The sequence below is a fragment of the Staurois parvus genome, unplaced genomic scaffold, assembly GCF_062004578.1.
Source record: "Staurois parvus isolate SC_StPar_1 unplaced genomic scaffold, SC_StPar_1.0 ptg000574l, whole genome shotgun sequence".
NCBI lineage: Eukaryota > Metazoa > Chordata > Amphibia > Anura > Ranidae > Staurois > Staurois parvus.
The window spans coordinates 3,598,340-3,616,131 of record NW_028318370.1 but is presented as its reverse complement, the minus strand read 5'-3'; the positions used below and the strand labels follow the sequence as shown (position 1 = coordinate 3,616,131).

Below are 17,792 nucleotides of genomic sequence, written 5' to 3'. Positions count from 1 at the left end.
ACTATACAAATGTTGGCACAGAGTTAGACTTTATTTGACCTGATAAATACAAAAGCTAAAAATTAAACTTCATGGCTCATCACAGCCTTAAGAATTACTATTACACAATTTATTCTGCACAATAACCCAGATATTACAAGTTTACATTCAAAAAAGTAAAATCTTATTACATCAAAAGGTGTAAGCATTCCCTTGTATGTAGTAAATGTATCAGATTTAAAAAAAATAAAAAATAAAATATATTAGGAGCAAATGTCTACAAACAAGGATTTCCAATACCCAGCGAGTCAGATGTCAGCTTAAAGAGGCTTTCTGATTGGCTGCTGTAGATTATGGCCCCTTGCACGTTGCTGTTGGTTCTGCTTGCTAGTTGGCCCAAATGAAAAAAAAAAATAAAAAATTTGGTTGCCAAGACAATATGCTTACAAAAACCATAGCAGTTGTTGGGTAAAGTCACATATGGCTTCTAGGACAAAGAATGGCTTTCAGTCAGACAGGCCTTGATATCTGGTAAGACTTGGTAAAAATAATGTCCATGTTAAGCATTAGACTGAACCAACTCGTACTGTCGCGTGTGGTTCTCCTCACCATCCTCTTCAGGTTTGTCCTTGTGGAGAGCAGGGTGGTGAATTCCAATCATCAGTTCATATATCATGGTCCCCACCACTCCCCCTATCATTGGTCCCAGTACTGGCACCCACCACCAGTGGCCACCAGCCCTGCAAGAAATAGCATTTACTTTTAGAAAGTCATCTACAATACAGGCTTAGCATTCATTTGAGCATTTATGTAGTACAATAAAGCCCAACTCTAGGAAATGTGAATGTATTTAATTCTGTTTAGCTGGGCCTAATCCAAGCTCTGGATAAAACAGCTAGGGCCTCATCTTCATGGTCAAGCCATAGAGTAACCAACCCCAGGGCTGCCAATGTACGCATCTTTCTAGTCAGTCTTCAGCCAATTCAACGACTGGCAGCACTGTGTAATCCTTTAACCCTTTGAGGACCGTAAGGTTTTGGAACACCAAAAGAATCAATTTTGTTTTTAAATTTCGTACACTTCAGTTGCTGAAACTAAGCCATTTCATGAAATAATTGGCAAAAAGCTAGATCCATTTGTCGTTAAGAATTAATATTTTGACTCAAACCAAAAAAAAAAAAAGTTTTAAAGTTCTTAACCAGATGATACACGCAATTACAAACATGGGACAAATGTCCCTTGGCCCTCAAAGGGTTAAGGCCAATTGACTTTTAGCCCAAATCCTACTTTGCTTGGGCTTACATAAAGGACAATACAAGAACAAAATTCAGGTACGTCTACTAGCTAGGAGTGTTCCTTTTACAGAATATAATTTTATTCAACAATTGAGTTCAGTTTTAAAGCAGGTCCTTGTAATAAAATTTATGGTATGCTAAAATTACTCAAGCCACCTTCCTTTTAGAAGTCATCACCTAAGGGTACATGCACACTGGACATTAAAACAACTGCTCCTTAAGATTGTCATTTAATGGCACCAAAAACACGATGCTGGTAAACGTGTGTACTGCATTTATTTGTGTCAAGCGCTTTGGCATGCAATTATTCAGCAGAAGAGCATTTTATTGCCTCTAAACTCTGCTGGTCCTAAATGCAGGTAAAAGCCCATTTGTGCATGGACAAAATAGGGGTGTATTTACGAAAGATGGGGGAGAAAAAAAAAAAAAAAAAGTCAGGCTCACTTCTGCATAGAAACCAATCAGCTTCTAACCTGAACTTCAATTAAGCTGTGGCAATAAAACCTGGAAGCCAATTGGTTTCTATGCAGAAGTGAGCCTGATTTTGCACTTTCCAGCCTTAGTAAATAAACCCCATAGGCTATTACGGAGTTCAGGGGATTTGGCAAAAATCTTTGAGTGAATTTTAAGAGCAGCAGTGTGCATAAGACCTAAAAGTTGGAATTACACTTGCCCTCCTCCTACCTTCCACATCACTGATCCTGATATTGTCCTTTCATGGAGGTTATTGTGAATGCAGAGCAAATCTTGTGAGAAGATACTCCAGTCCATTGCGCTCTCATCCCCAGATCTCACCAGGAGTGTAAATACCCTAATGGTTTCGCTTAATGCTAGTAAAGAGGATCTTCAGCTTGTTTGTAGTTGCTGACTATTTCTTTTGCAAATACTGCAGTTGCTGACTTAATAAAAACGAGACTTTCCTGTTCAAGGACCCAGTGCTATCCTCAACCAAGCCAGTTCCTCACCACTCTTCAGGTCCTTGGTGTAGGCATGTTTAGTTTAGCCGGCTGTGACTATTTGCTCATTTTGTCTAGGGGTGAACACAGAGCCTATACGCACCGATCCTCCAGAAAACAGTGCTGCCCCACATCCAGTATTGGACAGTTAGTGACATCTTCATGGCCAGGGCCAGTCTGCAGGTGTGGTGACCAGGGGCGGACTGACCATTTGGAAACTTGGGCACTGCCCAGGGGCAGTAGGGGGCCCCATGAGATGCCCCTGGTACCTTTTTCATAGGCTTTTTTTGAGTTTGGGCAAGGACACAGGGGTCCCATGATCCCCTATTGCCTGGGGGCCCCATGAGTTGCCAGTCCACCCCTGGTTGTGACATTAGTAGCAGTCCACTGCACAAGACTGCTAGACTGGGAAGGGGGGGGGGCAGGATCTGCAGGGACTGGACTTGTGCTGGGAGGATCAGTCCCCTAGACAAACTGAAGTTAACGCATGCGGAAAACATTGCTCGGAGTTCAGCTGTGTTGACAGCTAGCTCCACAGGAAAACAGTGTTTGCATAGTTGGACAAAGTTGAATCATGGGCTCCCAGTGGATTTAGTGTATGAACCTTTACCCCTTTGCTATGGATTTTTGGGAGGAAGGATCACAGATCTTCAATTCAACCCACAGTTGAGCACCAAAACATATTTTAAAGACATGTAAAAGCATGGACACAATAACTGCTTTTGTAGCATTAGCAAACTTCTATACTATGAAATCTAAAGATTGTCATCAAAAAGATTCACATTTTTTCTAATTTGCAAAACTGGGTGAAAACCTATGGGTATAATAAAATAACTCCTAGCCCTTTTTTAGAATTGAGTGAAAAAGGCTCTTAAATCTCAAGCATTACCTGAAAACTTCCAGTCCCCAGCCAGCCATTGCAGTGAAGATACGAGGTGCCAAGTCTCTGGCAGGATTTATTGGGTACCCACAATTGAAGCCCATTGATAGACCAACCAGAAGAACCACAAGACCAATCACAAATGGCTGGAGACCTCGAGGAGCAGCATTGTTGGCGTCATCTATTACTGCCAGTATACAGACCATCAAGGCAGCAGTGGCAATCACCTGTGACCAAACAAAGGAAAGGTCAATATGACCAACAGAAGGTTCAGCCAAGAAACAAGCAGATGCTACATAATTTAGCATCTTAAAGGATACACATCTATTAGCAAAATCAATTGTATCCCAACTTTAAAGCAGAATTGTTACCAGTAAACAATTCTGCTTTGTGTGGGTTTCCTCCAATCACTAGACATGTGTTTGGTATAGCTTTTTGGGCAAAAATTTCATTTTTGGAGATTCGGATGTATACAGATCTCTAAAATGGACATAGCAATGAATATCAACAATTGGGAAAAAAAATTTAAAAGTTGACAAAATTAACAAGTGCATTTAATTTGGATGAGGTCACATGTGATAGTTCAGACTTGTGGGGAAAAATTTCATTTTTGAAATTTGTTTGATAACTCAGATTCAAGTAAAAGGTGTGATTTAAATTGAATTTGTAATGGTCACAATCAGCCAGTTCAGTTCCACAGTCCAATGCAATTCTTAGGTTTGAAAAATTTGGGGACAACAAATTTTGTTTTATACCATAGCATCTGGAAATATTGACTAGTTTCAACATATGAATAATGAATCCACTTGAAATATCAAAAACTGAAAACTTTGCAATCTTTAACAAAAACTGCAATTTTTTTTAATCCACCCAGATCAATGAATCTTCGGCATATACTAAATGAATGCCGAAGATACAAAAATTAATGCAAATTGGTTCAACATAACAAATATGACCGAGCAAATTCAATGAACAAAGTCTGAAAAGAAAAAAAAAAAAAAATTTCCAGCTTGCACATGGCTACCAATCACAATCTTAGCTCTTGGTCAGGTTGAAATGCTAAATTATATTAAAAGCTACCCAGTGGAAAGACAAGACATGTCCCTTCAGTGGGTAAAGAGGCCCTACAACTGAAATCCAGGCAAACTGCTAAATACAGATTAAACACATGCACTTTTACCTGTCAAATTTGCATTTATATCCATCCATTTCTGAGATTTATACAGCTTTGTCACAGCACAGTTACACCTGATCAGTCAGGAGACCTGATTTTCCTTTGCTGCATTTCAGAGCCTTGTACTCCCCAACCCTGCACAGCAAAAGCTTCAACTCTTCTGATCCAATACCCACCTCTCTGCTCCTACCAGCCTGTTCTTTTCACTACAGCACAATGAAGGCTGCCCATACATTATACAATGTTCTTGTACAATTTTCATTTAGGTTTGACCTCATGGTTTTGGCAAATCTAAACACTTTCAATGTGTATGCAATCAAGCAGGCCCTTATACTACATAGTTAAAAAGGCAAACCTAAAGGAAATTGAAGAAAAATGAATAATGTATAGTCAGCTTAATGTGTTCCTGGTCCTACCTTTCCTTCCTCAGTATGGACTGGAAGAAGCTAATAGCAAGCCAAATTTAGCCACTTTACTATTAAATCTAGCCATAATTCTACAGTTAACCATTAAAGGCTGTATGATGGCCGGATATTGCAGAGAGACCAGAGATGTCAATACATTAAGGCTACATACATTATACACACACACACACAAACCTTACCTGATCTGAGAGTCCATTAAAAGCACTCAGGTGTTCCGATGGGTACGATGCAAATATCCCAGCTGTTGCTTGGGTTCCAGACACTGTCCAATTACCTCCGCTGTACACATGAAGAGCATCTGGATCACATGTAATATGCATTTACAATGTTAGCACAGAATACAACCAGAACAGCCCTTGTGAGCCTTTATACCAGTGCCTCAACTTTTTTTCACTTTAGAGGAACCCTTTAAAATGATTAAAAAGGTCTTTAGAATTGCCAAATGGTGTTGGCTTGTAACTGCAGGCACCAGATGGTTGCTCAACCATAGCAAAGTTACCCCCGGCAATTCTAGGGTTACATTGAACTCTGTTTGAAAAGGACTGCTTCATACTCTGTTCTCAGAGCTATCGGGAGCCATAATACCTGCATAGCTCATGCCGTTTCCTTTTGGAACTACAAACCCTGTTCTGGACTTGGATCCATCTGTCCTCAGATAATGTATAGGTCATAAAATAAAAATAGAAGATAAATACACACCAACACTGTGTTGCCTTTTAGTAGGCTTCAAAGTGCCAGTAAGGAACTTTGTGGAGCTACAACGATTTGTGCTCCCAGATAGCCATATGAGCCTACAAAATCTACAACCCATTTTATACTGGTATCTGTAGGTGGATGTGTGCCACAGATAGTAGCCATGCCGAACTATAGCATGTTGGCTATGCAGAAATTCAGCCTAAATTTTGGCACATAATGGTCATCACCCAATTCATAGATCCCACACACTAAACTCCATATTCAGCTCTATATAGCAGAAGGTCACATGGTTTCAAACAATTGCTATGCCAAAAACCCCTGGCACAGGATAGCTTTCTAGGATAACAATTATATAACAAAAATAATTTCAGCCCAATGGTTGATATCAAGGGTGTTCCATTCTTACCAAAGTAAAGAGCAAAGACCAGAGCAGCCCCAGTAAAACATCCAACAAACTGGGCCAAGAAGTAGACCAGCATCATCCTACAAGTCATCCTCTGGAGGAGGTACATGGAAAGAGATACAGCTGGGTTGAGGTGGGCACCTGCAGATTGTAGGATTAGTTCACAAAGCAGAACTCCAGCCAAACATCACTGAAATGCATAAAATTTACGGTTTTGTCTATTTGCCTACATGGTATAGCATTGAAGGATTTTCAACACTGGTTATACAGAACTATAGAGTGACAATTTTTAGTACCTGCAGCTTCCTGCATCCCCTTTCAGCCTTCAAGTTGCTCAGTGGACTAGGAAGCTCCATAATAATGAACAGTGCTGGCACAAGGTCCTTCTCAACCAAGATGAAAAGGCCAAAGAGTGCCCAACCCCTTTCCATTAGCATAGATTGCAGGTTCTACCCTCTTTGGGCCCCCTCCTGCTGAAGTACCCAGGGTGACTACCAGGGGCGGACTGACCATTTGGAAACTTGGGCACTGCCCGAGGGCCCGGGGTCAGTAGGGGGCCCCATGAGATGCCCCTGGTACCTTTTTCATAGGCTTTTTTGAGTTTGGGCAAGGACACAGGGGCCCCATGATCCCCTATTGCCCGGGGGCCCCATGAGTTGTCAGTCCGCCCCTGGTGACTACCTCTCATGCCTATCCCTTGGCCCGGCCCTGCCAGTGAGGTCCCCCCTATGTTCTACAAGTTGTCCAGTTAGCAGTGCCTAAAACTATAACAGCAAGTGTAATGCAATTGTATTCTAACTAGCTCATGTGTTCAGGAGATCTTAGGAAGTGAATATAAAACAAATTTTAAGCAGTTCTGTACAAATTAGGAGACTAAAATCTGACAAAAAAAAAAAAAACATTAACTCAAATTTTAGAATTGATCCTGCTAAGAAATATCAAAAGGGAACTGCAATAGCAGTAATCTCTAAAAGTCATATGTAACTTTCCTCCAGTCTATAAAGTCCAGTTATCCAGCCTTTAGTGTATGACAGATAGAAAAACAAGAGCAGTATTTTTCCTGCCATATTTGCCTGTATAGTGATGCCATCACTGGTGGGTTCATAACGTTGGTGTTGTGGTTAAGCACAATAAAGTGGTTGTACACCTCTGAAATGGAAAATTAAAGCATATCCCTCTATAGTGTGCGACAGCTTCAATCCAAAGCACAAAGTGTGGTTCTCATCTAATATCTCCTCCCTGCTTGAGTAACTTGTCACAATAACTGGACACCAAGGAATCCCAGGCTGCAGATAAACAGGTACAACCTGTGTAGGAGGATTTGTCTCATCTCCATCAGCTGACACTAGTTGCTTTTTCAGTGGGTATATGTAAATGTTTACAACCACCTAAATATTCAAATTATTGCATGTGCAATGGTGTTAAGCTCAAATCCATTTACTGCACAAAGACGTGAGGATGCCAAAGACACCATTGGGAAGTAGCTCACCTGACACTCCAGCACAGATGTAGGCCCCAGCAGTTACTGCAAACCCAAACGCCATGTTGACACTCAGGAACTGCCCCTTGGCAAGACCACTCAACTCCATCTGAGCCACAGCCCCACAGCCAAAAAGCTAGGAGGAAAGGAACAGGTTAAGAAAAAAAAAAAAAAAGTGCATTTGTGTTCTGCTAAATTGTGTACAGGAAAGATTCCTGCACAGCCAAAGTTTTTGTTTATCTATGCATATGCTAGAGGTCCACTTAAGCAATCACTTTGCCCATTTAGGATAGTGACAGGTTCTTTTACCATATTTCCCATCCCCACTGCTCCGTAAGAGCCCTCCAATATATTCAGTAGTTCCAGGCATAGAGGACCATGTCCAAAAAAAAAAAAAAAAAAAAAAAAAAAAAAAAAAAAAAAAAGTTTACTCCTTTTCAGGACCAGAAGACTGGTCTGCCACGGCCAACAAATCCACTCTATAATGGCGTATAAATGTGGAAAAACTGGACCATGTAGACGCTTTGCAAACCTGTCCTAGAGACGCACCAGCCCTTTCAGCCCAAGAGGCCACTGCCAATCTTGTAGAGCGCTGCAATCCCTTCCGAAGGGATTTTGTGTAATACCCCTTGGGCTTCTTTGATGGTCTGTCTGAGCCATCTGCCCAGAGTACTCTTGGAGGCTCCCACCCCTTTAAGGTTACCTATAAAAAGTATGAAAAGAGGAGTTTGACTTTCTAAACTCCTTCGACACTTTTCAAAAATATCAAAAGACATCTCATGTATAGCATATGAAATGCCTCTTCCCTCAGATTAGCTGGAGCTGTACAGAAGGTAGGCTTTTTCTATTTAATACTATTTCTTGCATGATTAAAGGATGAGATTTTTGGAAGAAAGCCCAGATCCTAAGGACCACCCTGTCCTGAAAAATAACTATAAAAAAGGTTGAAAAATCAACAGCGCCTGGATCTCCCTAATCCTTCAAGCTGACATAAATGGCAATTAGAAAAATGGTTTTTAGAACCAAATTTGCACCGAAGCTTCCTATGGGGGCTCAAACTGTTTCTTTGTGAGGCCCTGTAAAACTAAAGACATCCCATTTTGGAAAAACTGAAAAAGGGCTGGTCCTGGCCAAAGCTAAAAATAAATAAATAAAAATCTACTTAGCGACTCCTGGGATAACCTCTCCAGAAAGGCAGATTAAGCTGCTACTTGAGATTTAAGGGTGCTTGCAGCTAGTCCCTTCTTCATTCGTTCATGGAGAAATTACAGGACTGATGACCGTTCACCTGGAAACCTCTTATCAGAAATTCTACCTTCTCCTACTTTCAGATATATTGCTCTAGTCACTTCTTTCCTGCTTGAGTAAGGTGGCAAAGCTAATCTGATATCCGCTTCTTAGGAGCACTTCAAGAACCACGCTGTTAGGTTGAATTGCTCCACTTCTGGATGCAGAACCAGCCTCTGAACTAGCAAATCTTTTCTGACAGGCAGTTTCCAGGGGGATCTGGAGGATAGGTCCTGAAGTGTCGAGAACCAAGGCCTTTTTGGCCAGTAGGGTGCTATCAGAATTAGATTTGTTGTTTCCTGCTTGAACTTTCCAAGTACTAGAGGAAGGAGCTGAAATGGGTAGGACAAAAAAAAAAAAAAAAAAGGTAACTCCAGGGATGAGCTAACACGTCCAGGCCCACTGCCTGGTCCTCCCTGTGAAGGGAGAAGATCGGTGTATTTAGGTGGCTTGCAAACCGCTCAACCCGAGGAACACCCCAAGCTCTGTGATCAACTGGAACACTTCTTGTCAAGAAATCCGCCAGCAGATTCTGCGAGCTCTTTAAGTGGATGGCCGAGAGGGAGGCCAAATTCTTTTCCGCCCAAGACAGGATCTCTAGTACCAACTCCAGGAGACCCCTGCTCCATGTGCCCCCTTGTCTTGAAATGTAAGCTACTGCTGTTTTATTGTCTGATAGGACCTGAATGTGCTGCCACTTCACAGACTGCCGAAAGGAAAGAAGACCCAGCTAGATGGCTTACAATTCCCTCAAGTTTGAGGACTTCCTGGCCTCCACTTTGGACTATGGGCCCTGTGCTGACTGTTCTCCAAAGTGGGCTCCCCATCCCCATGCACTCGCACAAGTGTTCAGCCTTCAGAAATTACCATGGCAGACCTCTCCCCAAGTTGGTTGGATCTCACCACCAAAGAGCCCTCTTCACCTTCGGAGCGATCCATATAGGCATGTCCAGTGAATCTTGATATGTCCACTACCACAGAATGTCCCCCTGGAGAGGGTGAGAATGGAATCTGGCCCACTGAACTGCTGGGATGGCGACAGTAAGCAGTCCCAGAACTGATATGGCCGAACTGACATGACAGGATGCCCTGAACCTGCCTCAGGGCTGACTGGATCCTTTCCATCTTCTCCTCTGGAAGGAATATCCTCGGTTATACGGAATCTATGGTATATCCCAAAAACCTTACTCTCTGGATGAGAATAAAGTTGGACTTTTCCAAATTTAACAGCCATCCCAAGCTTCTCAGGTAAGCCTGAGTCGTCTGAAGATCTAACAGCACCTGCGTCCTGGCTTCTGCAAACATGAGTAGGTAGTCTAAATATGGCACCACCGAAGTCTACCTCAAACCTCAGAGGCTCTAGTGCTTCTGCCATGACTTTAGTGAACATCCTTGGAGAAGATGACAAGCTGAAGGGTAGTGCCTTGAACTGTAGGTGCGAGATGGATGAACCCAGATTTACCTCCAGTCAGCAATCATTGGAATGTGAGTAAGCTTCCCGCAGATCGATAATCACCATAAAGAATCCCGGGAAGAGTAGCTTCCTCACTGAAGGGGAAAAAAAAAAAAAAAAAACACAACCCCACACACGGAACTTCCCCGAAGGCTTCTGGACTAAAACAGATATGAGTAGAACCCCCGACCTTCTTGTTACCTTGGCACCTGAATGATGACTTCCTGCTGCATCAGTTCCTTCAAAAGGGACACTGCTGAGACCATCTCCCGACTCCTTGGGAGACTGGTCACAAAATATGGTTGGTGGGGTCTGGGAGAACTCCAGGCCATATCCCTGGGCTACAATATTTATGACAATGTTATATTTTTCCAGATATGTTTCTTCCCACTGAGAAGGCCGAAGCCTCCCTCCCACTGGAAGAGAAAGGTCATTGGCTCTTGGTTGGTCACTTTGGGGGTCTGAAGAGTACTCCCCCTTTACCACTGTTCTGGGTCTTTTCTGGCTGCTTCTCATTTTTTGATGGGAAAGCCTATCCTTATTCGCTGGTCTATCCAGCACAGATTCCAGATCTGGGCTGAAGAGCAGATCCCCCAAAAAGGGAATGCCACTAAACTTCACCTTAGATGCCAAGTCCCTCAACCAGGTCTTGAGCCAGATGGCTCTCCTTGCAGAGTGGACAAACACCAAAGACCTGGCCTTTGTTCTAATAGACGATGCGTTGGCTATATACTTTATGGCTTTTAGAAGGACTGGGAACGACTCCAAAAGCGCTCTCCTGGAGGTCCCTGCCTCAACATGATCCCTCAGCTGTTCTAACCAGCACTCTAAATTTCTTGCCACCACTGTGGAGGCCATAAGCAACTTGAGGTCTGGTCAGGAAGAGTCCCATGCTTTAAGAAGAGCCTGCCCTCTTATCCATTGCATCCTTCAGGATGCCCATATCCTCAAAAGCCAAGTCAGTGCACCTCGAAACTTGCGAAAAGGCCGCATCCAACCTCGGTTTGTTATTCCACACAAGTGACTCGTCTTCCTCAAGGAAACCTTAGGGATTTGGAAAAGGGCTCCTTTCTGGATCCTTCCATTCCTTCTTTACCAAGTCTGAGAATACCTGATAGACCGGGAAAACTCTATGCTTAGCTTGTCCTAGGCCCTGGTACATTCTATCATGAACTGACAGCTGGACATTCTCCTCCTGAATTTGCAGCATCGTATAATTGCTTTCAGCAGGTCATCCACCTCCCAACGAGTTTATATCTGGACGAGCTTTCAACCTGCTCCTCACCACCCTCTTCCTCTGAATCTGAGGTCAAGTCACTGATTTCCTTTTGACCTGAAAATGGATGGCCACAGACTGGACAAGGTGCTCTGTTGCAAAGCATCTGCAGTTTAACAAGGATCGGACCAATCCCAGAGTCTCCAACAATTCCTTTAAGACAGAAGCAAACATGTCATTGCATTGCTGCGAGGATTCTTCTTTTACTAAATCCGCTACACACGCTTTACAAAGTGGTTTTGGCCATGAATCTCTCAGGGGATTCCTACAAGACAGACACTTCCTTTTAATTGGTGTGACCCCCTTAGTCTTGACTGGCCTTGCCCTGAAATATAGGAAAGGAGCAGGACATCAGACAACCAGATCAGGCTCCCATCCAGCCGGACCCTTATTTCCTCTGCCCTCCCTCCTTACCCGCTGTAACCGAAGGTGCGAGAGTGCAAGAGAGGGGAGACTTAGACCACAACAACCTTAAGTCCTCCCCCGGAGCAGAGCAGAGTCACCTCTGTGCTAAAGCAGCAGACTTCCATACCAGGAAAGGCAAATCCAAATACATACAGGGAAAAAAAAAAAAAAACCCTACACAGCTGGACCCACATGCAAGGCACGGATTGACACCCCCCCCCCCCCACTGGAGAGAGTGCAGCCCCCCCATATCCAGGTTTCTGCGGCGCTTCCACCATGGAAGAGGAAACACCATAACTGAGGGTAGGGTGGAAGAGGCGGACTTTAAATTGCGGGGTGTTTCCTGTGATTATGGGTGGAGCTGCGCTCTCTCCAGGTGCTGTCCTGAAAGGCGAAGGGAGAAAAACACTGTTCGCCTATAGAACCACAAAAAAAAAAAAGCTTTCCTAGATGCTCTATCCCCAATAGCAAAGAAAAATCCTAGGTAGTTTTCCTTGAGGGGGGCTGGGCAGCTCAGTTTGCCATAATTAACCCTGGAGGGGGAAGTGTAGGCAGGTGCCTACAAGGGTGATGTGTAATAGTAGCAAGCGAGTTAGTCTGCCCATGTGAGGGAAGGGTTAATCTGTGGGATGCCAATTTCCCAGGAGTTTTGGGTCCTGCCTTCCTTCCCAGTTCACATATAAATAGGGGGGGAAGGCCAACCACTGGAAACCTCTCGAGTTCGAGAGATCCACCTCTTTGATACAGGACCTTCATCTGCCACCAAGATTCACCAGTATTGGATGCTGCCAGTTATGGACTCACACCACAGGTATGCCTGGGCAGTCGTAGAACAGTTAGCAATAATTGGACTGTGTTGCACTATATTCTGTACTGCTGCAGAAACAAACATTCAGTTAAGCTGGTAACAATGCTCTTAAGCCTGGTCTGAAGTCATTCATCGGGGTGCATTGTGGCAAGTGGCATATGAAAGGAACAGAGCCTGTAAAGCACACAAAGGGTTACCTCAGCAGCAGAAGTGGAGGAGGCAAGTAGTTACCACAAGTACTGGTGGGAGATGTTAGGCAGCCAGGCATCAGCGGTACCTGGCATAGGCGAGAGGGTTTGTGTTATGACAATGCCTTTAGATCAGGCTCCCTAGTGGTTGGTTGTCCCAAAAGTATCTGGGACTGACTTGCAGTACGGAAACCTCATGTGCTTAGGTGCATGGCATGGCAAAGCAGACAGTGTCAATTTTGTGCAAGTATGGCAGAGTTACATTGGACTGGTGGAAAGGGCATGGGCTCAGCAATGTCACTCCTAAATGCAACACAAAATGAGGAAGGTGTGGAGGAACATGGGACAGAATGCTTCAAAGAAATTTGTAGGTCAAACTACATACAGTGTACAGTTCATCTCAAAGTTGGGTTGACTTTCACAACACAAACTATGTTGATTTCCCAATGTAGCACCCTCCTAGATTGCTATGGGAAGCTAAAGTTCAATTTGTAGCTATGGAGCCGAGTAGCAGCCTGGGTGTAATAGCAGGGTTAAATTTGGGTCAGGGCTGAGAGGCTCTTCACAACAGTTCCAATACCTCCCCCTGATCTAGATTTGGAGTCTCTAGAACCCAGTGGATAGGGGTGAGGAGCTGGTCTGCACTCTTGAGGGATCCTGGCTACTCCCCAACAGGAGTCTTGGCATGGGATCAGGACAGTTCTTAATGACTGAGCCTGCTCAGCAGCGGGAGAGTTCAGGTGAAAGATGGAGTGAGAGGAAGGCTGAGGTGCAGGAGCCTGGGAGGGGGCTCACCTCCTGGAAAGGAGGAAAGCTCAATACCTCACCAGCCCCCAGAGTGAGGACCACCTGTGCAGCAGGGAAGGAGCAATCCAATAGAATGCCTGGAAGCAGCCACCAACCTAGCAGCTCATAGGCAGAGGACTGAGTGAATAAACCTACACCCCTAGGGACAGTTAAGAGGAAAGAGGCACTCAGGTGGAAAACTGGATTAGCTTTTTACCAACGATGGTTTCACATTCAGGCAACAGACACTGGATCTCCTGCCCAGGGATTCCTTCAGACAGCTGGCTAGAAGAGGATTCTCCAGGGTCTGGGGTGGTGCACCAGGAAAGGCTGGCTAGCTCTCCAAGAGGGTTTTTGTAAGAAAGGACTTGTACATAGTTCCAGCAGGTTATCTACTGTTGCAGTTCCCTTGGGCATCCCGTACACCCCTTACCCCATCCGAGTTCAATACTCTAATAAAACTTAAAAACTAAAGCTCAAAGACTGTTTACGGTCTCCTGGATGCAAATCTGTGTGGAAAATGCGTGTTGCTTGGTTGTGCAGGACTATAGGGGTACCCAAATCTTCAGCAACTCCTAAGGGGGTAGTGCTACACCAACATGGATGATGTTGCCTTTAGAAGGTGGTCCATTTCTCAAACACATGAATTTTTGGTGCCAATGAGACGCTGGAAAACAAACCTCCTGCTCAGAGCAATTTATTTCTGGTCTATGATGGAGGCCCAACCAAAAAGTACAGCCACCAGGATCTTTTGCCAACACATTTTGCTCAGTGTAGCATCAATTCTCATTGGTAGAGAAGAATGACCACAGTAGGCTTCATCACACTGGCCCTGGATATAGAAGCCATTTTAGCTTTGAAAGGAGTGGGCAAAATGTTACAGGTTGTCAAGTTTTCATTTTTGTCTGAGCCAGTTGGGGAGATTTTTCCCCCCTCACTTCCTGTTACCCCATTTTTTTTTCTTTAATTATCCCCCTCTCAATTCCTTGTAACCATTTTCTAACCCAACCCAAGGGAAGGCCAGTGCTCACCCTTTCCTAGGCAGAGCATTCAAGATCACTCATTGCAGACCTGCAAGTTCACCTAAAGATCTCTTTTTAAAAGATTGTTCAGAACATACATAGGTATAGAATTAAAGCCCTAAATGAATGGCATTTAATTTGATCAATCACTGCCATTTTTATTAAATGTCACTTGATTTTACATTTTGTTAAAGCCAAATTGCAGGCACTAACACTTTAAATATATTCCTCATTAGCCACATGAGATAAATATACTGTGTGCACCAAATTCATTTTCAAAACCAGATATCACCTTGCAAAAGTAACAGTGACATCACTGTTCTGTACATAGCCTGTGTAGAAACCAGCTGTGGGAGGGGCCCAGCAGGCTCCACCCACTCCCAGCCAAAAACTAAAAGAGGAGGTGGAAACAAGACCAGTCACGGAGAGAGAGCAGCAACCGGTCTTTTTTTGCAGGAAGCTCCCGCATGGAGGCAAAGTTGCACACTTAACTACTGCACCGATCTAGAAGAAATACACAAAGTACACCAAGGTTCAAAGAACACATGATGAATTCACCTATATCTCAGAGGCCAGCTCTTTACGCTTTTGCTGCATCTCCGTGCTATTCAAGTCCTCCAGTCTCTTTGCAGCCACTTACTGCACACATGCACTTGCCCAAAAAGGAGGCTACATGCCATTGGACAAGCTGGGTCCTTGCTGGTAATAGCCAAAAAAACATACCTGCATAATGAGCATCAGACAAAAAAAAAAAAAAAAAAAAAAAAAAAAAAAAAAAGGGGGGGGGGGGGGGGGAATATATCAGTCAGGTCTCAGTTATAATCTAAAAAGGAAAAAACAGTGAGCGCTGGTCCTAAACAGCAGCTGAGCACTCTAAGCAACCGATAAGTACTTATACAGAATAACAAATACAGTGCAGCGCTGAAGATAATAATAGATCCGAAATAAGTCCACTGCAAGTCCAGTTCATAGAAACATGTCAGGTGACGAGTGGAAACTCAATGTTGGTGATCCGTGAGGAAGTAGCAGAAATACGCACTCACCAGAAAGGAGATATATATAAGCAGTATATATCAAAAGCCCATGGATCCTCAATCCAGAAGGAACAAAGCTGGTCTGGTCACAGTAGGTGGGTCCCTCCTTTAAGGATGCAGAAAAAGGTCTTCCTCCTCCCAGGTGGATATTTGGATTCCAAAGTCAGGATTCTGCAAACAAAATGCTCCTCAAAGGGAGTCAGGGAAGGATGCCCATAGGTCTCAGTTATACTCAGCTTGGGCTCACAGTGTAGCCTACATTTTACAGGCCATTCATAAATTTTAACCCACAATGTGTAGCCTCCATTGCCCCCTCATTTCTCCCTACTTACTGCAGCAGAGATTTTGTGAAGAGTCAGCTCTCAGTTTTTGTGATTTAAAAAAAAAAAAAAAAAAAAAAAAAAAAAAAAAAAGGGGGAAAAGAAAAATTGTATTGTGCTCCACCAGCACTGAAGCCAGCAGAGCACAATTCACCTTTGTAATGTACAAAACTGCTCTTTAAAAAAATAAAAGGAGCTTTGTTTAAAAAGTAGCAGCATGGTTATAGTACAACTAACACTGTTTTGGGTTTTATCCCAATCTCCCTAGCGGACAGCCAATCGTAGACAGAGGATGTATTTCCAGCACTGCGGAGTGTCACATCCGCAAAGGACATGCATACATGTGACTGCAGATTGGGGGAATGCGTCCCTTGCCTCTGGTTGGCTGAGATCATCAATGGTCTCGGCCAGAAGGACAGGGTGACAACATAACAGCACAATTGAAAGACAGGGACAGAGCGTTGTCACCCTACACAAAAAAAAGGGCCCAAGCAAGAACTGACATTGCACACACACCAGGGTTCCCCCCCCCCCCTTTTTTTAAATGAAGCCTGCAAGTTTAAAAGGCTTGAAAATGGCTTTTGATATGACAGATTAAAGGATTTCAATGGTTGAGCTTGTCTACTTTAAGGGCCCATTTAGATTTGTGATGTGCATTGCAGCTTACACACATTCCTACTTACTTTGGATAGCACCACAGACATTAAGGCTGCATTTGCAACAGAGCATTCATGGCATGCACAAGACTCATGTTGCACTCATTAATTGCACACCAAATGCAAAAAAAAAAAAAAACAACACCCAATGCCCAAAAAGAAACATGAACATCTTTGAAGTGCGTTTGGCAGCCCATTGAATAAACAGGCAGTCCTATGAGTGTAGCACATTCACAAAATGGTAATTGTGAACCTAGCCACAGACATTGCATTACACATTGTATAACAAATCCCACTTCAGGACATTTTCATAGCCCATCATTTTTCAATGTACTGGCTCAACACATACTAATGTGCATGTTGACACATCACAAAAACATGAATGTGCCCTATGGGTTTGTATATAGAGCCATCCAACTACACTTTTTTTTGGCTGAGCTCTCCAGTTAAACATTAATGCCTTCTGTACTAAGTAAAAGTTCTCCTACAACAAGAAATGCACAGAGAACATCTGTCAATCATCAATACTTACAATCAATATGAGAGTTCCCAGGAATTCAGCCAGCCCGCAGCGCACATACTGATTATTTGTCCGCAACTTCATTTTCAGTGTTTTTAGGATCAGAGTGTACATGTCCATGTTCAGCAGTATCTGTGTGCTTCTCCAGGCTATCTCTAGATACAACAGGACTTGTTATTCCAATAGCTGCCCCCACAGCTGGCCTATATAGATGCGCTAATACTGCTGATTAGGAGTAACACAAGTCCCTAATCCATTGGCCTCAACCCCCTGGCCAGGCTTTATCAGCTCTGGTGTCCAATGCAGCTGATTGGGATTGCCTTAACTGCTTCACTGCCGGATAGATCAATAACTTCAATATGAACGGAATGAAATAAGGACACGTTAACACCAGTCTAGTCTACTGCCATGCATTAAATGCGCACATTCATTCGAATGGGCTGCCCGACACACAACAGACCAAAATCATGCATTTTCAGCAGCGCACCATGCACTGTTGGTGGATTGCCATACATGCAGCATTACAATGCAAGTTCCTTGACAAGGTGCATTGGGGAGCAATCCAAATTGAATGGTACCATGTAGCACCGATGCATGTTGGCGCAAAGCAGAATTCCACAGTACACAAAATTTCTTCATTAACCACTTCAAGTCCGGACACTTTTACGCCCTTCCTGTCCAGGCCAATGTTCAGATTTCAGCGCTATCACACTTTGAATGACAATTGCGTGGTCATGCAACACTGTACC

At 43.6% G+C, this 17,792-nt stretch overlaps 1 protein-coding gene across 1 annotated transcript; it reads right to left on the bottom strand.

The window, feature by feature from the left end:
* Window positions 1-12: 12 nt before the first annotated feature.
* On the bottom strand, window positions 13-17,193 carry LOC149450460 (aquaporin-3-like). Its single transcript, XM_089691917.1, has 6 exons — window positions 17,056-17,193; window positions 7,298-7,424; window positions 5,812-5,949; window positions 4,889-5,007; window positions 3,120-3,337; window positions 13-719 (listed from the first exon to the last, which is right to left on the bottom strand). The coding sequence occupies exons 1-6, from the start codon at window positions 17,161-17,163 to the stop codon at window positions 539-541; spliced, it is 891 nt and encodes a 296-aa protein (XP_089548043.1). The 5' UTR covers window positions 17,164-17,193; the 3' UTR covers window positions 13-538.
* Between the last annotated feature and the right edge of the window lie 599 nt (window positions 17,194-17,792).